This window comes from Triticum urartu, chromosome 1 (genome assembly GCF_003073215.2).
Source record: "Triticum urartu cultivar G1812 chromosome 1, Tu2.1, whole genome shotgun sequence".
NCBI classification, from domain to species: Eukaryota; Viridiplantae; Streptophyta; class Magnoliopsida; order Poales; family Poaceae; genus Triticum; species Triticum urartu.
Genome location: NC_053022.1, coordinates 581,788,370 through 581,808,130, shown reverse-complemented (window position 1 = coordinate 581,808,130; position 19,761 = coordinate 581,788,370). Strand labels below are relative to the sequence as shown.

General features: G+C 44.6%; 1 protein-coding gene across 2 annotated transcripts; it reads right to left on the bottom strand.

Annotated features, from left to right (window-relative positions):
• Nucleotides 1-14,463: 14,463 nt before the first annotated feature.
• Nucleotides 14,464-18,782, bottom strand: LOC125532466 (DEAD-box ATP-dependent RNA helicase 15). Of its 2 annotated transcripts, XM_048696519.1 has the most exons (11): nt 18,587-18,782; nt 18,271-18,503; nt 17,055-17,227; nt 16,741-16,972; nt 16,544-16,662; nt 15,892-15,948; nt 15,621-15,805; nt 15,181-15,325; nt 14,997-15,080; nt 14,853-14,916; nt 14,464-14,762 (listed from the first exon to the last, which is right to left on the bottom strand). In XM_048696519.1, coding segments are annotated over exons 1-11 (1,305 nt in total). In that variant the 5' UTR covers nt 18,589-18,782; the 3' UTR covers nt 14,464-14,751. The 2 variants fall into 2 exon arrangements, with proteins under 2 accessions (XP_048552476.1, XP_048552477.1); XM_048696520.1 differs by lacking the exon at nt 18,587-18,782 and having other exon boundaries at nt 17,055-17,360; nt 18,271-18,484.
• Nucleotides 18,783-19,761: the final 979 nt, after the last annotated feature.

The following is a 19,761-nucleotide window of genomic DNA, read 5'->3' as shown; positions in this document are numbered from 1 at the left end:
GTGCAAAACAAACTCTGGCCATATGTTTATGTTTAGAATACAGACAGAATACAGCTCCCTCCATCCGGGTTTCAAGGCCCAAGAGCCACCTAGCCGAGTCTCTTTTTTTTACTAGAGTAACTAGAACATAAAGGCGCACGTTGTTGCGCCCGTTCGTCTTAAGGGAAGAACAAGTGACAGTGAAATTTAGATGTATAGAAGCTCTCTGCTATGTGTGCAAAACAAACTCTGGCCATATGTTTATGTTTAGCAAAAAAAATCGCGTTTTTTTCCGAGCTTTCGCATTCGCCAGGATTCCCGTTTCATGGGCCGGCCCAGGGCGGGGCGCTGCAGGCGCCAGGAGCACGAACGGGCGCCTGCAGCGCTGTATAGGAGCTCTCTGCTATGTGTGCAAAACAAACTCTGGCCATATGTTTATGTTTAGAATACAGACAGAATACAGCTCCCTCCATCCGGATTTCAAGGCCCAAGAGCCACCTAGCCGAGTCTCTTTTTTTTACTAGAGTAACTAGAACATAAAGGCGCACGTTGTTGCGCCCGTTCGTCTTAAGGGAAGAACAAGTGACAGTGAAATTTAGATGTATAGGAGCTCTCTGCTATGTGTGCAAAACAAACTCTGGCCATATGTTTATGTTTAGAATACAGACAGAATACAGCTCCCTCCATCCGGGTTTCAAGGCCCAAGAGCCACCTAGCCGAGTCTCTTTTTTTTACTAGAGTAACTAGAACATAAAGGCGCACGTTGTTGCGCCCGTTCGTCTTAAGGGAAGAACAAGTGACAGTGAAATTTAGATGGTCTAAAACTAAATACTTGTTCGAATTCCTGGGTGCATTCAAAGGTTTAGGTGGCGGATTCCATAAAATCAATGTTTAATGGGGTTTCTGGACAAAATATCAATGATCCATTTACGTCTATATATCATGACAATTATAGAATAATGAGATTCTAGCACTTTCACATAAAAACCAGTATCACATAGCATAGAAAGAGAACAGATATTTTACGGTGTCGTTGTTTCAGGCTACTTGCTCAATATTGACAGTAAATGGTCCATTGGGTGGGTTGGCATGAAGCGCAAAATCCAATCCTCACTTCCATTCAAGAGTTTTGAAAGAAAGTGCACAAGGCAAGATTTAACCCTACTTACCTAAGTGAACACACTTGATTATTAACTAACACCACCTCGAAGTTGAATCATTGTGTTATGATTAATTTACCTGAACAGTGACATGATTTAATCAAAGTAGTAAAAGATAACATGGTAAGGGGCGAATGGTCTTTGCCCCGTATTTCCTATTTGATCAAAGACCCCAAGGTTGGTTTATTCACACATACATTTTCTACTGATATCTCTATAATTTCTATGGCCATCAAAAACATCCTATTTTCCAACCTTCTTCATAACTTCTAGCACTGATTGAGGTATACATTTATTAGGGATGGGCTTGTTTCATGTCTACTCCTAATGAAGCAGTTGGTAGTCTCGCTTTCACGGTTAAATTTCGTCCCACCATAGCCGGTTTTTTTTCGTCCTCATTCCCACCTCCCACGTACCAGCAATCCACCCTGGTTCCAGCGCTGAACCAAAAAAACGATGCCCATGCGAGGTTCCTACAGCGATCGATTCCCACCTCCCACATGGTCGATCGAGAACAAAACGCTTAGAAAAAAATCTACGAAAATAAACCTACGAAAAAAACCGGGTGGAATTGGTCGCACGTACGAGCGATTCCTCCTGACCTAGAATCAGTCGCACGCACGAGATGCTCGCCGCCGTTCTCCGTCCGTACGTCGACGCCGCGGACGTCCCCTTCGCCGCCGATACATCCCTTCACCGCCGCTCTCCCAGTTCAAAGACGATCCCCATCTGGAGTCCGACGGCGATCCCCGGATGCGGCGCTGTTCTTGTTGAGGATTCAGGACCCGCGTCCGGATCCGGCGCCTATCGCTTCCAGGCGCCGCCGCTGATCGCGTACAGGATCTGGCGCCGAAACTACACAAGGCGCCGCCACTGATAGCGTACACGATCCGGCGCCGAAACTACACCAGGATCGGCAGTCGTTGATTGCGGAATATAGGTAAACAACACATGATCCAGCTTATACAGTACAAAATTTTAACACAAATGGTCGTTACTTTTTATAGAGTCTAGCCTCAGTAGCCCACATTTGAAATTACTCCTTGCATCTTTCTGAGCACAGTTGGTAGTAACCAGCTGTTATGAAATGATCTTGTTGATAATGAATAAGCTGTCCAAAGTGAAGTGGTGCTGAATAGCAAATAGGAGAATAGGGCTGAACCATCGACTTGCCTGTAGGTTACTCTATACATGAACGTGCTAGGCAGGATAGTCTAGGATCATGAAAGAAAACATTGTAAGCCATAGTTGAGTGTAGACATAATTAAGATGAGATTGGCAAATTGAAACATATTCGTTTGGAAAGAGCATTTGGTAACTGAAGTTGCCTTATCATACATAAATGACATGCTCTTCTCCTTTTCCCACGCTTTAACTTTAGTAGTCAAAATCTCCAGCAGGGCTACATGGTAAAACAATATTGAAGTTCAGAAAACAGGTGGGAATGAGTGTCAGGTGTATCTGACTAACAGGTGCATCAAATGACCCGTAAGCATGTTTTCAGAAGATTTCACATTGTTGAATATTTTAAATAAAGATTCAGTTATGTCCAATGATAGTATTCATCTAGAACAAATTAAGCAGCGGGTAAAATTCAACATACTCACAGCTATTGTCCAAGCAATCCAAAATGATAATCACGTGAAGGCTCAACCAAACAATAGAAATTTTCAGTAGAAACACACACAAAAGTATGGAGGCATACATGGAATTTTGCTGACCGATACCCTTGCCTTCTCCGCACGCTTGAGATTTATGTGAGCTCCTCGACCAGCATTATAGCGATTTTGATCCTGAAATTGAAACCATATAAATGGTCTATGGCAGATGCAACAATATAATACTTTGACTATAAAGCATTTAAAGATAAGAAAAAAAAATCATTTTCCCCCTCATATTCACCGAGCCAACCCTCCTCTTCAGTTGCTGATGTCCATTTTCCCACCTTTTCTAGAATGTCCTTTCTGCTTAGAGCAAGATCTCTTGCTTCTGCAATTCGGTCATCCATATCTGTAAGCAGCTCCAAGAGATCTGCTCTACCTACAAATCAAAATTTATACATTGTCAAATTCAACATATAACAGTACTGTGCCTTTAGGAAACTAAGAGCAATATGGTAACAGTAAAATGTCTTCCTTTAGGAGACTACCATTGATATACTTAGTAAAAACAACTGAGTACTTCTAAAATTATCCTCATGTTTGAGTATTATCAGCCTTTACTTCTGCAATTAAATATTGCCATTTATTTTAGACAATTGACTTTTTTGTATGTCAATGATATTTTCCACATAATCAAGAAGTAGTTAGCTTGAGCACCCCACTCCCGCTGTTTCAGGGAGCTTTCATTCCATAGGATAGTATGGGGAATTCAAAAAGCCAGGCAAGTGAATGTAAACCAGAAGATGACTTAACTACAGGTATGATGCACGCTTTCATAAATTGCTACACATGCGATCCTTGCATTTCTACCAGTGACAAGCTCTATACGTAATGTGTTGCAGGCCTTACTAACGGGACAAATGTTGAAGAATACAATGCAAGGATCATAACGGTAGCTCGAAATGCAGACGATAATTATGCGACGCTTCCAGGTATAACCCTGCGTGAATCATGCTCCGATTATGCAGAGATTATATAGTCAGAAAAGGGAAAAGTGAGGAAATCAGGCTACATCCTTTTCCTTTCCCAGCAACCACTCCCGTAAAAGTTGGATCGGATCGCACGAGGAAACAGATCTGCGCCATACAGAAATATATATGGTATAACTGGAATAAGCCATGATCTGCTAACCAGCTGTCCTCCCCATGGCATACTATATATGTTAACCTACTCTGCCATCCCTCCTCCCCCTCCTTACTCTCCCTTCGCCCAGACCTGGAGGAGAATTTCCCGAGGAGTACGTTGTGTAAGCAAGGACCACATCAAGAAGGCGAGTTCCTCTAGGTATGACAATTTCTGCATCTTTCTCTTCTCTAAAAGTGTAATAGCTATTAGATTAGTATCATCTTTTGGTTTAGGTATACCATCAAATTCCAGATAAAGAACACCAGTGGAGATAGTGCCAGCTTATAAAAATCTCATAGCCAATACAATTAATTGTAGATCTAACCAAGCAGTCCTATTAAGTGGGCTGCAACTAATGAAAAACAGTTCATTTAGATATTTTAGGCTAACAGTCTATTCTGGACATTGCAACTGCGGCACACCCCTAGCTTTTCAACTGATGAACAGGGCTCACTGCCTAATTTTGCATAGCCAAGCAAACTTCATAATCCAAAATAATGTTAAGATACAATGTGGTGCTAAAATTTAGTGAACAGTCAAAAGTTGAACATCAAGTTAAGCAAGCAGAACAATTTACCAGAGCAATCTGTCCATTTGAGGACCTCATGGTTTTATCCATGCCTGTCTTGTAAGTCCATCTTAGTGATTCCATCAAGGAGCTCTTAGCGAGAATATCTAGGCTTGGGAAAGATCTGTCATGAGGAACGTAAAACAGTTAAGGTATGTGCATAACTTCACGAGGCCCTTGCATGGATGTACACAACTACAGGTAATAGATGATAACCACCTGAAATGTCTTCCTTTTGAAATCTTTAAAATATACACAAGATGTTCTAAAAGAAAAAAAATACTATGAAGATTTACAATCAAAGACTGTTTTTATCTATAACAAACTCATATTCCCAAGAGATTCTTCATGGTGATGCACATGGGACATAGGGAACAACAAATATTGATGATGATAGTATTACCAGGTTGTACTTTATAGATTTATTAACTGTTAGCAATCTAAATTTTGACAAGCATGTGAAAAAATAAGTCAATGTAAACTTGCAGTAAGAGGATACAAATGTAAAGAGTGAATCCGTTCTCCACCATCATACTTTGACAATAAGTGTCGTATTAGATAATCCAATCCTCACTTCCATTCAAGAGTTTTGGAAGAAAGTGCACAAGGCAAGATTTAACCCTACTTACCTAAGCGAACACACCTGATTATTAACTAACACCATCTCGAAGTTGAATCATTGTGTTATGATTAATTTGCCTGAACAGTGACATGATTTAATCAAAGTAGTAAAAGATAACATGGTAACACTACTAGGGAAAAGCCTAGCAGTAGCGCGGGTTTTGGGCCTCTCACTAGCGCGGGGACCGGCGCTACTAATAAGGCGCTACAGCTAACGTATAGCAGTAGCGCCTGTTGTCCCACGCTACTGCTATACATGAATAGCTGTAGCGCTCTTTAGAAAAGGGCGTTGCTGATATTATCTGCAGCGCTGTTTACTGGGAAGCGCTACTGGTAAGGCGGCGCTACTGCTAAATTTTCCCCCCTCACTACTACTAGTTTTATTAGTTTCTTTCCCTGCATATTTGTTTTGTATTTGTTTTTATTTGAATAGGATTTATACAATAATCTTTAGCATATCATACACATACAAATGTAATCATAGCATATACATACAATTAGTCTCATCAAATCATGTCATCATCATAATCATCATCCAACACAACAAAGTTGGTCTCTCGTCATCATCTCGAAAATAGCGATACAAGTCTCGATTACTTGCAAATACATCGTCATCCATCTAAACAATGATATACGCGAGAAGAGCTATCACTTTGAGTACATGAGTTCGTATCCCTCTCTCGCATTAGTGTGAACCTAAACTAACTACTGCATGTCGCTCGGGAACCGGAAACCGGTACACCTGGGCCTGACACTCCGGCCACTTGTCGTATATATACTCCTGGCGTAGCACTTATTCACCATCGATGATCTATGCACCTGCATCATCACATGGGTCGATGATATGCAACATATATAGTTGAGCAACAGAAAGAGACAGACTTGGCAAAAATAGAAACAACATATCATAAGCATAAATAACAAAGTTCATCGTACCCCAAAATGCCCTAACTAGAGTGATTTTCGCTAGTCGAGGAGGAGGACGGTTTAATTACATCACAAATAAATTTTCGCCGTGCATAACTCAAAGTTTTGTCATACAAAAAGTATGGACTAAACGGACACATTGTCATATATCGACAATCACTCCAACATGTCGTTCCATCCATCCAAGTCAGGGAGATAGTCCCCGAGCCTAGTGAAAGGCTTCAGGTCGAGACGCTAAGCGGCTACCCGTGTTCGGACGTCTAACCGCGACATTTGTCCTTCTTCGTAGAACATCCCTGTTTTTCCGACGACCTCCTTCATGATGATTTGGGCAAGTTCGCGCTGGATGTGATAGAACTCGGCTCGAAGTCGATGATCCTCGATATCTCCTACGTTCTTTGCCCATTGCAGAATATGGGAATCACCGGATCTAGGTGACATGCGAAGGTTCTGGTGATCCCGTCTGTACTCCAGCATGTGGTGTAGGACATAGAATCCATCATTAAGAGAATCGTTCGGTTGCTGGATGCAGCAGAAGTCGGTCTTATGGCCGAAGGCGACCCTGCCGCCCCTTCTCTTCTTGTCCCTGACCTCTCCACCCCCTGCTTGGTAGTAAAACATAGCACTGTCGAGAACATCCTTGATGTGGGTGTAATCCTTTTTGTGAATGTTCTTCGACGAGTCCAAGTAAAGAGCATGGGAGAATCGAGGGTAGAGGATGATGAGGACGGCGCGCCCGTCGCTGCGCAAAATAAGTACACCTCAAATTAATTAGCCTCCACCGTGCAAATGAATGATTGAAATCGAAGGAAGGATAACAGCGCGGATGACTTACACGGGATGATAAGGCACGAGAATCGCCTCCTTGTCCTTATTGGCGAGCATGAAACTGACGATGTAATCCCTTGCGTATTCACGGTGCTCTGCGCAGACTCCCAAGAAGCCCTCGTGCATGTAGTACGGGTCAGCGACACAGATATGAGATATCTGCTCAACCCCGATGATGTAGTTCATGTGCAAGGCATAAAGGCGGACAAACGTAAAATCCAGCTTCTTCACGTGAAACATGTCGAATATGTAATCGAATCGGAGGAAGAACTTATCCGCGGGGAAGCTATCGACGTACGACATTTTCCGCGGAATGTTAACCACGTAGAGTGGGTATCCTGAATCTTTCGAGGCGATGAGGCCTTTCTCTACCCGCAGCACATCGTCATGAAATCTCCTTAGATCGCCGAATCTGACCCGTAGCGCTTTTGCAAGTATGATTGGTTGACCGGGGATATGCCATTTATCCGCATCGGGGATATCTATATGGTCCTGAAGCTGAGGCTGCTGAGGCGGCTGGATCATAGAATCAGCTTTTTGCCTTTCCTCGCTCTCTTCCTAGACTTCTTTACTACCGGAAGGTCGTCCATAATACGTTGAGATGGCAATTCAGGCACCGACTCATGACGCTCAAACCCTGAGGAGGCGCCAGTATAGACATACTGTTCAGCGCCACCGTCGTCCTCATCCTCATCCATGGCGACGTCATCAGCGACTAATGGAGCCTCCTCCTTACCCCGTCTGCTATCACCCAACCCGACACCCGACGCTAATTGGGTAGGTGGGGTGTTGATGTTCATACCTTGCTGAGGCTGCGTGCTCGTGGGTGTGCTCCCGGCCGCCTCCAGACGAAGCAGACTCTTTGGCCACAACAGGACCCACCCATTGCAACAATCACCAAGCCGCGGCGGTGTCTCGTCGTCATCCCCCACTAGTATTGGAGGAGGCAAATTCTCGTGGCCCGGTTTGACACTTGCCACGGAAACCTCGAAGACGTTCGGGGGGATCGGCCTGCTGTGGAACAATGGTTCCTTCGGCTCCATTATCATCGCCTTCCCCACGTCCACCTTCTGGTCGCCGATGGTGTATAATATGGTGCACGGGGTTTCGTCGGCCTGCAAAGAAAAGTCTGCGACGTGAGACATCCGAAAGGCAACGAAAACGGGAGATTATACATTTATATTGAAGGGGGCCGGTGTGACAGATACCGTGAGGGCGTCAAGCTCAGCCAAAGACGAAGCACCACCGAGCACATCCGGTGCGGGAGCAGGTGCGGGAGCCGGTGTGGGAGCAGGTGCGGGTGCAACGCTGGTCAAGCTGCTCCCCAATAAGTCAGCAAGGGGAAAGTCCTTTGCATTTTTTTCTGGATTTTTCCTTGTCCAAGTGAAAACGCCCGTCACCAAGGAAGTAGACAAATCTGCAAACACCTATTTTGCGGCAGCTACCGCTATTGCGACTGTCTGAGATGATTTCTTCTCAACCGCAATCTCAACCTTCTTGTCGATGTTTTCTTCAGTTAACCTTCGTCTTTCCTTTCTCTCCTCCGTGGTCTCACGGTAGTACTTCTTCCACGTGGTGCCGTCTCCGACACCGTGCACGCGTCCGTACGACGGTCGAGTGTCCACCGGTTGTCGTTTCAATATGTTCAACGCCCGGTTGAATGGAGTGTCCCACTTGGGCCTCGCCAATGCCTCAGACGGCGAGTCGCTTTCGGCCGCAATCCGGTGTTGCTCTTTCTGCAAAAGGCACAAGGATCGTTTACAAATATGACTAACATGTGCAGTCGAATTGATCAGAAACTAAAATTACCAGCAGTCTTATGAACTCCGTAATGACCGGTTTTGTCTCGTAAACCTTCTTCACTGGGTCCCAACGGTGTCGGGCCCTGAGGACGCCACGCTCCTGCGCGACGGTGAAATCCGCCAAGGGTTCTGGGATGCCCAGACTCGCGGCTTACGCGTCCTCCTTGGCCCATTTGGACCTCTTTCCGCCGTAACCACGGCTTCCGAGGTGGTGGCTCCCAATGTTCCTCTCTTGAAGCCCCTTCATGTACTTAGACTTTTTTTTGGCATCTTCGGCCTCGCAAGCCTCCTTGAATATTTGAAACTGATCTTCCGTGATTGTCGGATTATCCTTTACAATCTCGGAGTAGGGTTCCTTCTTGTCGATGATCCTTGCTTTCACTCGAGTTTTCCAGGCGGCCAACGCGTCGCTAAACTTGGTCATGGCGTGTTTGTTTATCTTCTTCATTGTCGGGTCCTCGTCTGGATCTTCATAATCCTTCTCATTCCGGTCCGGGAACAAGAATATCTGGTGAAACTTCTTTAGGAGGGAGCTCCTCATATTTTCTATCTTCTGTAGTTTCTCATCGTTGATGGTGGCGGTTGTCCGTACGATGCAGCCTATTTGATTGCCGTAGCATCGACGTGCTTCCTCGGGCGCCTTTGGCTCAAAAATGCCGTCGTCCACCTCCGTGACCACCAGTCTAGTAGTCCTGAGTTTGTTAGGAAGCCGTTGCCTCTTTGCTTTCGGTTCTACACCGGCTCCGCTCCCCGAGGCAGCACCGGTCTCAGTCTCAGCGCCGGTCTCGATGCCGGTCTGAGTCTCAGCGCCGGTCTCAGTCTCAGCACCGGTCTGCGTGTCGGTCTCAGTCCCCGATGCCACCGGTGGGCCCAGCAACAACATCGGTTGATCGTCGGTAAGGCTAAAAAATTCGTCAGCCGCCCGGTAGATGTCGTCGCAATCACCAGAACCCTGTCATTCATCGTTGCTAGCCATGTTTCCTATGATTAAATCTAGTCAATTAATTCTAGACCTAATAAAATGAATAATGACATAAAAAGGCGTATTGTTTTGCAGGAATGTTGACTCCTTCTTGGTGCGGCAAATCCCGGGCACTCGATATGTCCTAGTTGTACAAGTCATGCCGAAATTCATGGAAAATTTCGGCATGACCTTTGCTAAAAAGTGGACAAATCGAGAACATGAAATTTGCCGGAACAGAAATGAATCAACATTCCAGCAAAACATAGGCCACTCAGCATCATTCCCTGGAAACAGTGTTCAAATATCGCTCTTCGACACCGCAACACATGTCCAAATATACACAAGCAACCACATGTCCAAATTTCACAAGCTAATTCAAAAATAAAGTGTAGAAGAAAATTCATTTAACTACTAATAGAACAAAATTCAGTTAACTTTAGTGCTCTATAATGATGAAAGGAAAAAAAATTCAGTTAACTACTAATTTCATTCATTTAGGTTATTCATTTAACTTCACCTAATTAACCTACTGTACCACTACTACTAGCAGCACTACTAACCTAATTAATGTAGCAAAACTCTAGTGCCCTAACTGAAAAACATCTAATTAACATCTACTAGTACCACTATTGCCCTAACCTAATTAACAACTAGTATCACTATATACTATACAAGCAGCATCTACCCTAATTAAACCCTACTGCCCTAACTAACTTTTGTTGTAAACCAAATTTTTTGCTCTAACATCTACTACTTAACATCCTTTGCTCTAAACTAAATTTTTTTGCTATAAACAAACTTTTGCTCTACTAATTTTTTCTCTAAAATGCAGAGAGAGAGGAGTGGGGGGGAGGGGTGGGGGACTTACAGAGAGGGGAGAGACGGTGGCGGGGAGGTGCTCGGTGACGGAGGCAGGGGCGGAGAGGGCGGGCTCGGGCACGGGCAACGGCGGTCCTGGGAGGCGGTGAGGTGGAGGGCGGCGACGGTAACGTCGAGGGCGGCCTCGGGCGGCGGCGGTGAGGCTGAGGGCGGCCTCGGGCGGCGGCGGTGAGGTTGCAAGCGTCCATGCCGGCAGGAGACGGCGGCGAAGTGGGGCGACGGCGAGTTGGGGAGACGGCGGCAAGGGCGAGGGATTTGGGGAAGAAGTGGTGGCCGGGGGGGAAACCGCTGTTTAAGTGAAATGTAACGGTAGCGCGTTTCCGAAAACACGCTATAGCTAAGTTAGCTACAACGCGTTTCCTGAAACCCTCTACTGCTATTCCTTTCTCCTTTTTTCCCCTTTTTGTTTTATTTTTCTTTACATTTTATTTTTTTTCCTTTCTCCTTTTTCTATTTCTTTCATTTTCATTTACTTTTCTACTTGCTTTCATTTTATTTTATTTCCGTTAGTTGTAGCGCCTTACACATAAACGCGCTGCTACAAAAAATTAGCGGCAGGGCTGTTTCTAAAAGAGCGCTACTACTATGTGTAGCCGATCGGCTTAGTGGTGGGAATATTTGTAGTAGCGCTTTTAGGCCGGGACGCGCTACTGCTATATGTGTATCTGCAGCGCGGTTTTTTGGCGCGCGCTACTGCTAAAGTTCTGTGTATAGGCTTTTCCCTAGTAGTGTAAGGGGCGAATGGTCTTCGCCCCGCATTTCCTATTTGATCAAAGACCCCATGGTTGGTTTATTCACACATACATTTTCTACTGATATTTCTATAATTCCTATGGCCATCAAAAACAACATCCTATTTTTCAACCTCCTCCATAACTTCTAGCACTGATTGAGGTATACACTTATTAGGGGTGGGCTTGTTTCATGTAGATTAATGGAGAAGTAGAGAAAAATAGTACCTAGAAATTATTTGCAATGAGCTTCAGCTCTTGTAACCCACTTTCTAAGTGTTCCTTTTATTTGGTACATGTTCTAAGTACCAATCTTAAGAAAATTCATTCTGCAGAAAGTACGACCAGACACAGCAAGCCGCGTGGGTACTGGTGTGTCGATCTGCAAACCAAGACATGAGCAGTAGGACAGTGGCACCATAGACCTTTTCCCATTCGAGTTACCCATGTTATTCCCTTCCTCCTGTCCCAACATCACCAAGAAGTCGATGGAGTCTCCGCTTATAGTTTGCCAATTGGTCTCTCAATCTGTCATGTAAGTACTCCCTCTGTAAACTAATACAAGAGCGTTTAGATCACTACTTAGTGATCTAAACGCTTTTATATTGGTTTACGGAGGAGTAGTTGTTTATCAATCGAAGTGAAAATTATTAATAAATTCCTAAACCACTCGGACGAGCTCGGCGTCCTCCTGATATGAAAATGATGGGGCGGATCCACACGGACTTAGCACGTAAGCTCTAGTCATACTCGATGAGAAACCACTCCGTCACACCAATGCTTAGCGTCACTGCGAAATTGTGCAACGGAATAGGTCCCCGGGGTACCCACCAGAACAGCGTCGCGTCGCATCCTCCACCCCACTGGTCATGGCGAGCTCTGTGACATGCCCTTACGGACAGCCACACCTCCTCGCCCAGTCACATTTGTCGCTCGCTGCCTTTACTTCATCTTCGGTGCTCTCCGGTCACGGGGATGGCAGACGTGAGGCGAACGGCGACGGAGATGGTGGATGAGCAGAGAGGAGAGGAAAGGACATGGCTTCGTGGGTGCTGGTGGGGGGGATGAGAATAGACAGTGGGCCAAATGTTGATGTCGAGGCCGACCGGCGTTGTGGTATTCCAAACGAGGTTGATGGAGTGAGGTGGTTGCAGCCCCAAGAGGGACCAGACCTGTGCCGCGCGTCGGCGAAGGATGGCGAGGTGCGTCGCATCCTCATGAGTGATGTCGCACTGCGGACAGTCCGAGCCAGAGGAGAGATGGTCTTGCGATGTAAGTTCGCCATCTTGCTAAACCTATCACGACAAAGAAGCCAGCCGAAGATCTTGTCCTTGGTAGGAGCCTTGGATCTCCCGATGTGCCCCGCGTTGAGATCGATCTTGTGGTCGGAGGAGACCACTGAGTAGGCGCACCTCGAAGAGAACGGGGAGCCGTGGGTGAGGAACCTGTCGTCGGGCGCATCACTGGCGGCAAAATCTTGCAAAAAAGACAAAACAAACGCAAGCTCTATAGAAGCAACATTGGTTAGGCGGTTTTGCAAAGTAGCGAGTAAACCATTCTGCATGACATGTGATGCCAGAACTGAGGGTGAGATGGAGACGGAGAAGAAGTGTGGGTAGGTGTCTGCGAGCGGAGTCGGGAGGAGACAAGCCAGAAGAAGGTAGAGGTGCCATTGTTGGCAAGGACATGAGATTTTGCGGAGGGGCGAATTTGTTCGTTTAATATTCTCCATAGGTAGGGGGTTGTGTAGTTTGTTTTCGAAGTCAAGAGAGTAGTGATGGAAATACCATCGGGAGTCTGAAGCCATACAGGGTTCTGGCAGAGTCTTTTTTGGGGAGGAGGATCATGTGGGATCTGTTGAAGCGCTCGACATCCACCCGCAAGTTGGCGAAGTCATCGAAAAAATGAAACATGATCAGTTTGATGTTGTGCCAAAATTTCGGTAAAAACCTGGTCCAATGCCATCGGGCCCGGGTTGGCATTCACGTTCATCTTAAAGAAAGCTTCTTGAATTTACTGAGTGGAGAAGTCGAAGTCTAAGTGGCATAACTGAGGAAATTGCACCGGATAGAGGTCGGATAGGCGAAAGAGCCGCAGGTTGTGGAAGAAGTTGTGAAGTATGGTAGCCTTATTATCATGGGCAGAAAACTCCATCCCATTTTCCTCGAGGACGGAGATGTTCTTTTTTGCAGAATCTTTGAGAAGCGGAAACATGAAAGAAAAAAAATCACGTTTTCGTCACCGTCGACAACGGTTATGACTTTCACCCTTTGCTTCCAGAAGAGAACTATCTGTGTGACAACCCGTTGAAGAGATTATGTATGCATGGCATAACTCGAGCCGGTTCTTATCGGTCCAAATGATGTGACCCAACCCTGACTTGTTCATTGAACCAAAGGAGGTCGCGTCACATCAAGCACAAGCACTCGAACACCTGACACTCAACAGTGTCAGAGGTCACTTAGAGAAGGGGAAGAACACAACCAACACAGAGCTCACTAACATGCACCGAGTAATCACAATGAAAGCATCCAATAGTAGTTTCATCCAACAGAAGGCAAGAAGGCTAGAGTTAGAAGTGATCACATCCCAACCACCATATTTGTAACACTTGAGGACTTGTATTCCTTCATTTCATTTCACATCAATAAGAAGAGGAATATCCTCGGCCTCTCTTTTCAATAAGCATTCTATCACTATTTGTACGCCTGACTATATGGTTTATCAACTCTAACATTTTGGCACAAGAACGGATGGTTCGGACGTTTAAGGATACACAAGGGTTCTAATTTTATAGCTGACTATGTTAAGATTTGTCCTGCACGCACGCCAGATAAGAGCTACGGCTTTGTCAAAAATGCCGAAAAGGTTAGAGATTCTATTATAATAAACTATATACAAATATATAGACTCATTTTGCTCCGTATTATTATATAGAATCTTAAATCTCTAAAAGGACTTATATTTAGATTATCTTAATTGTTTGTCTCCTTCAAACTCATCAGTCACCTGATTTTCATTTCGGTTAAAAATGCATTTGTTGGCCATGAGAAAATAGACTCACATGCAGCAGCAGCAGAAAAAGAGAACGCTGAATGCTCAAGATGTAACAAATTTTTTGCGAGGATGGAAAACAAGAAACAAAAATATAATCTGGGAACATTGTACCATTGTATATGATAAATAATAATATGACGATATAATGATGGTTTGAAAACTACGGTAATAATCATGATTTTTAAAATTTCAAAGCAAACCATGCATCATACATTCATCCATCCATCCAATTCTAGCACAAGTAAAATCATTTCATCATTTGGCCTAAGTAACAAACCAACATCTCTCAGACTAAATAACAGACTAAATAGGGTACAGCTGCTGCTCCTGCTGCCTCCCTCCCTTGGCAGCAGGGCAGGGCAGGGCAGGCAAAAAACAGCATCACTTCAAGCAAAACATTCAAGGATTCCATCTTCTCCTTCCGTCCTCCTTGCAATGTCGGCGCGGGTCTACGACGGCACTGCAATATCATGCCATGGAGAAACAAACAAATCAGAGACAGCAGATTATACATTCCAAACAACCCACCAGCTATCTATGCGCCACTTACTGTATGTTGAAGTGTCAATCTGCTCAGGCAGCTCCTTGATGTCCACCTCAAACCGTTCTTGCACCTTCATTCATTCATAAAACAATCTTCCTTGTCACTCCACTTGATCAAAATCATGCAATCCAAAAACAGAGATGGACCAACCTGGTTAAGGACGTCCGAGTCCGAGGCCGACGAAACAAAAGTTATGGCGAGCCCCTTGGTGCCAAAACGCCCAGCCCTTCCAACCTGCATGCATGCATCACCACCAAGTTAGCTTCTAGGTTACCTAGAGCAGCAGCAGCATCCCAACCAAGCAAGGAACATGCACGCATGCATGGAGTATTACCCTGTGCAAGTAGGTATCAGCTGAATCAGGCATGTCATAGTTTATCACAATGTTGACACGCTCAATGTCGATCCCTCTGCCAACCAAATCCGTCGCCACAAGAATCCTCTTGTGCCCTTCCTTGAAGTTCTTGTATCGGGTCAGCCTGCAAAATTAACAACCAAGTGCCGTAATCATTATTACTATTATTAGTATATAGCAAAAAATAGCATCTCATCTGCAGCACCAGTTGATAAACAATTCACAACTAAGTACTTCATAGGTTAGAAAAGATGGTTATATGTATATGCAACCATATGCTTCTTCCCACACAGGCACAACAACCAGGAGAAACAACTACAACAAATTTACACACAATTTGAGCAAGAGAACAACAAGACCACCATACTACAACAACTGGCAATTCAACAACATGAAGCAGAGAGCACATATATATATACCTCTCTTCCTGGGTCATGCCAGAATGGATGCAGATTGAAGGGAAGTTGCATTCACAAAGCAACTTGTTCAGCTCTGCAGCCCTGCTAACGCTCTTCACAAATATCACAACTTGGTTGAAATCGAGAGCATCCAAGAGATCGTTCAATTTTCGGTTCTTCTCTGACTCTGTCAATTTTATGTAGTGCTGCAAAAACAAGACAGTATAATCACACAGTTGAACAAAAACTAGTGAAATGAACGTGCAAAACAGTGTAAAACGACAAAAGCTACCTGAACAAGACCGTGAAGGGTCAACTTTGCCTCATCATCAACATAAATTTCCATAGGCTGCAAGGGAACAAATGGTAGATGAAAGAAATTAGCATTCCAGCATCAATCTACAGGTACATTCCAAGTATCTGAATTCCTTCATCTTCAGAAGATGCTGCCCCCGCGTGGAACTTCAGTTCTGCACTGTTGCACACCATGTTTGTTCCAATCAAGTTCATCAGCCATTGCAACAGTGCATCACAGACAATTCCAGGCTGACATATGGCAACATTGAAAATGAGAACCAGAACCACCACCAGCTAAACTCCACTGAAACTCCACATCCACCAGCTAACTCCAGATGTGCGTGACTAAGTGCAGCAAACTAAGAGTCCAGATAGTTAACCTCCAGACTGGTTCCCAACAGAAACTGACCACAGCTACTGACAGATACCCAAACCACTTGAAAGACTCATAAATGGCTTCCACGGTATTGCCCTATGCAAGGTAGTAATGGAAAACAGAAGAAAAAAACGACTTGACGAGAGAACTCTATACATGTAAGATTACAAAAAACAAGGACAAACCTATTGATAACTGATAACCAGTGGAGGACACGACTTAAATATGATGCACTGTGCAATTGAGATAAGACATTAGGCAGGGGCATTACATCTTGCATAAATTTCTTGCAAATGGGACGGATCTCCTTGCTGAGAGTTGCCGAAAACATCATGACCTGCTTATCATGAGGTGTCATCTTGAAAATCTCCTGGACATCCCTCCGCATGTCTGCAGAATGCATACATATTTGTCATCCAGTCAAGGGCATAATGATATGATAGCAGCAAGTGAAGGATGACAAATTACCCAGTGACTCAAGCATCTTGTCACACTCGTCAAGAATGAAATGCCTCACATTCTTCAAAGAGAGGTCCTTGTCTCTAGCTAGAGCTAGAATCCTCCCAGGTGTGCCCACAACAATGTGGGGGCAGTCGTTCTTGAGCAAATCCTGATGTTTCTTGATGTGAACACCTCCATAGAATACAGCAACCTTTAATTCAGGCAGAAATTTGCTGAACCTCTCGAACTCGTTGCAAATCTGCACAAGACAAGGGCGGCAAATGAGCAAACAAGGGAGAAAATGTGTGGGAATAGAACAAAGCATATATTCATAAACCCACCTGGTAAGCCAGCTCTCTGGTGTGGCACAATACGAGCGCTGTCACCTGACCAGCAGTAGGATCGATCTGCTGGAGAGACGACAGGACAAAGACAGCAGTCTTCCCCATCCCAGATTTTGCTTGGCAGATGACATCCATTCCGAGGATTGCTTGAGGGATGCACTCATGTTGCACTGATGTGGAGGAAGGAACCAAATAAAATCGGAGCAGCACCCCAGTGAGTAAAAAGTGAAGCTTCTGGGTCCCGGGTTAATGGAAAGTTTTACCATATTTCCCTCCAACGGGAAATGTCAGGAGAAAGTATACCTGCATACATACCAGCAACGAAAGAATATCATCAACAAGCTGACTAAATAAAGCTGAGAACAACAAAGTTGAAAAACGATGGACTAGGTAATATAGCAAAGTTGACTAAGTAAAGCTGAGAATAGCAAAGTTGGTTCAGTTGACTTTGTTCATACTCCATACATCCAGTTCCAAAACCAATGTTTGAAAAAGCAGAAAGTGCAAGCTTAAGTGTTTAAACTTGGCCAGAATTTGACTGGATAAAATGCACAGGAAAATAGGAAACATAGCACCCAAAGTGCAGTCCACACCATAGCAAATACTACACATGAGATTCACACAGCAAGCAAAACAACAAACGACAACAAAAAATGCAGTTGAGTTGAATTAGACATGTAGCCTAATAGAGATCATGTGGCCAGGATCTGAAGGAAATAGTTGCGAACACACTAAAGTAATAAGGTAAATGGCATATTGCCATTTCACAATCAGAAGTGTAGTTGTGAAAAAGCCCGATTCCGGCCAAAAACTTTGCTACATTATTGAATCTGTTAGCTTGGCTTAAAGCTTAACTTAAATTGACAGGTTACAAGTATGTTATTGTAAACATGTTATGTTGAGCACCTATTAATTAATTAACTTGGTCGGTATGTTGCAGTTTACGCATCTCTTGTTAATCTGTTAATTTATTTATTTAACAGAGACAAGTAATTAATTATTCCTAGACTAAATGGCGAAATGAATTAGGGTCGAAACCTGATTTTCTACACTAGTATTGAAACAGTTAGATTTGTTTGGCTTAAGCTTACATTATTAATTTGGTCGATTTTCGCAGCAGGTGAAATTTTCTTTATTCAAGTAGTAATTAATTAATGGACTGTTCCTAGACGGCTGAAGTCGAGAAAAAAAAAGTATATATGAGGGGGCTTGCCTTCGGAGGGGTGCTCGAATCCGCAGTCCTGGATGGCCCGGAGCAGCTCGGGCTTGAGGAGGAAGTCGCGGAATCCGGAGCTGTGGATGCCGACGTAGCCCTTCTTGGGCTGGGAGGCGTCGGCGGCGGGCTTGGCGTTGGCGTTGGAGGAGGCGTCGAGGGCCTTGTCGTCGTCCTCCTCGTAGTCGAGCAGCTCCTCCTCGTACACGTCGTTCTCCTTGGCCTCTCCCATCCTGAATTCAGTAATCAAACCCTAGATTAGCTTAGGTAGAAACCAAGCAACCAACCAACCAGATCTCGCCCGAGAGAGACTCACATGGATGGATTGACGGTCGGTAGGGGGGGAGAAAGATCCGGCGGGGCGGCGCGGCGCTAGGGTTTTGGGCGGCTGCGGCTGCGGCTGCGGCTGCGGGGAGGAGAGGAGAGGATAGGGTTCGAGCAACCGATTTCTCCTTGGCTTTGGTTTGGGGGCTCCGCTCCGTTTGCTAGGGTTGGGATTGGATTGGATCGGAAAGATATATATGGTATGGATATGGATGGTATGGAGGGAGGATAAACAGGCCTAGGCCGGGCCATGCTGGTAGTAAAATGGGCTTCTGTCCGTCCGAGGCGGTGGGGACATTTTTTTTCTTCTTCTTCGAAAAAAGGATCATATATATACATATATATATTATAAAAAAATGGGCTCCGCAAGACTTGCTTGAAGAAGAATTAAGAGCAAGAACGTGGCCCTTGAAGAAAAAACCTCATATGGTTATAGGTAGCAGCTGGATGCATGCAACCCAAGAGCAAGCAAGAATTTTGACATATGCAATAAGAATTGCATGCATATATAATTTTATTTAGAGCAAGAATTAAGTTCAAATGTTGTAACTATTCTCTTAATTAAGATTACAGGTTTTGTCGTAATGATCTTCACGAGCATGAAAACCCTTTCCACTCATTTGTCAACCTCCCTTTCATTCTTCTTATTTCTTAGCTGCTTGCTCGAGGATGAGCAAGACTTAAGCGTGGGGGAGTTTATGGCTCGATATTTTGCTACTCTTGTCACAAGCTTTTGATTGATGTGGCTTCAACCGAGTTTTTGTTATTTCTCGCGTCTTTGTGACTCCAACCCTTTGAGAAAGAGGAAAACGTGTTTTCCCTTTCATGTGCAAAACAAATATACTTTTGGAACAAGGAAACCAATCAACATCCCATCAATTGAACCTAAAAAAATGGGGCAACTTTCCTGTTGGACAAAAATGCACCAGAACAATCAGATCACTAGACCACGTCTACTCGGACCAGTGATCATACCACCCGCCGCCAGCTCCACCTCAACAGGAACAACTTTAGTGAAGGGGAGCACACCATCAGAGAGACGCAGCCGTCACCACACCATGCAAAACAGAGGGAGAATAGATGCAAAGAAGAAGAACCGTCGAAGGTCATTCCTTCTCGTGCACCCATCTCCATACCTATTCACCGTAACATCACAAAAGAGAGAAG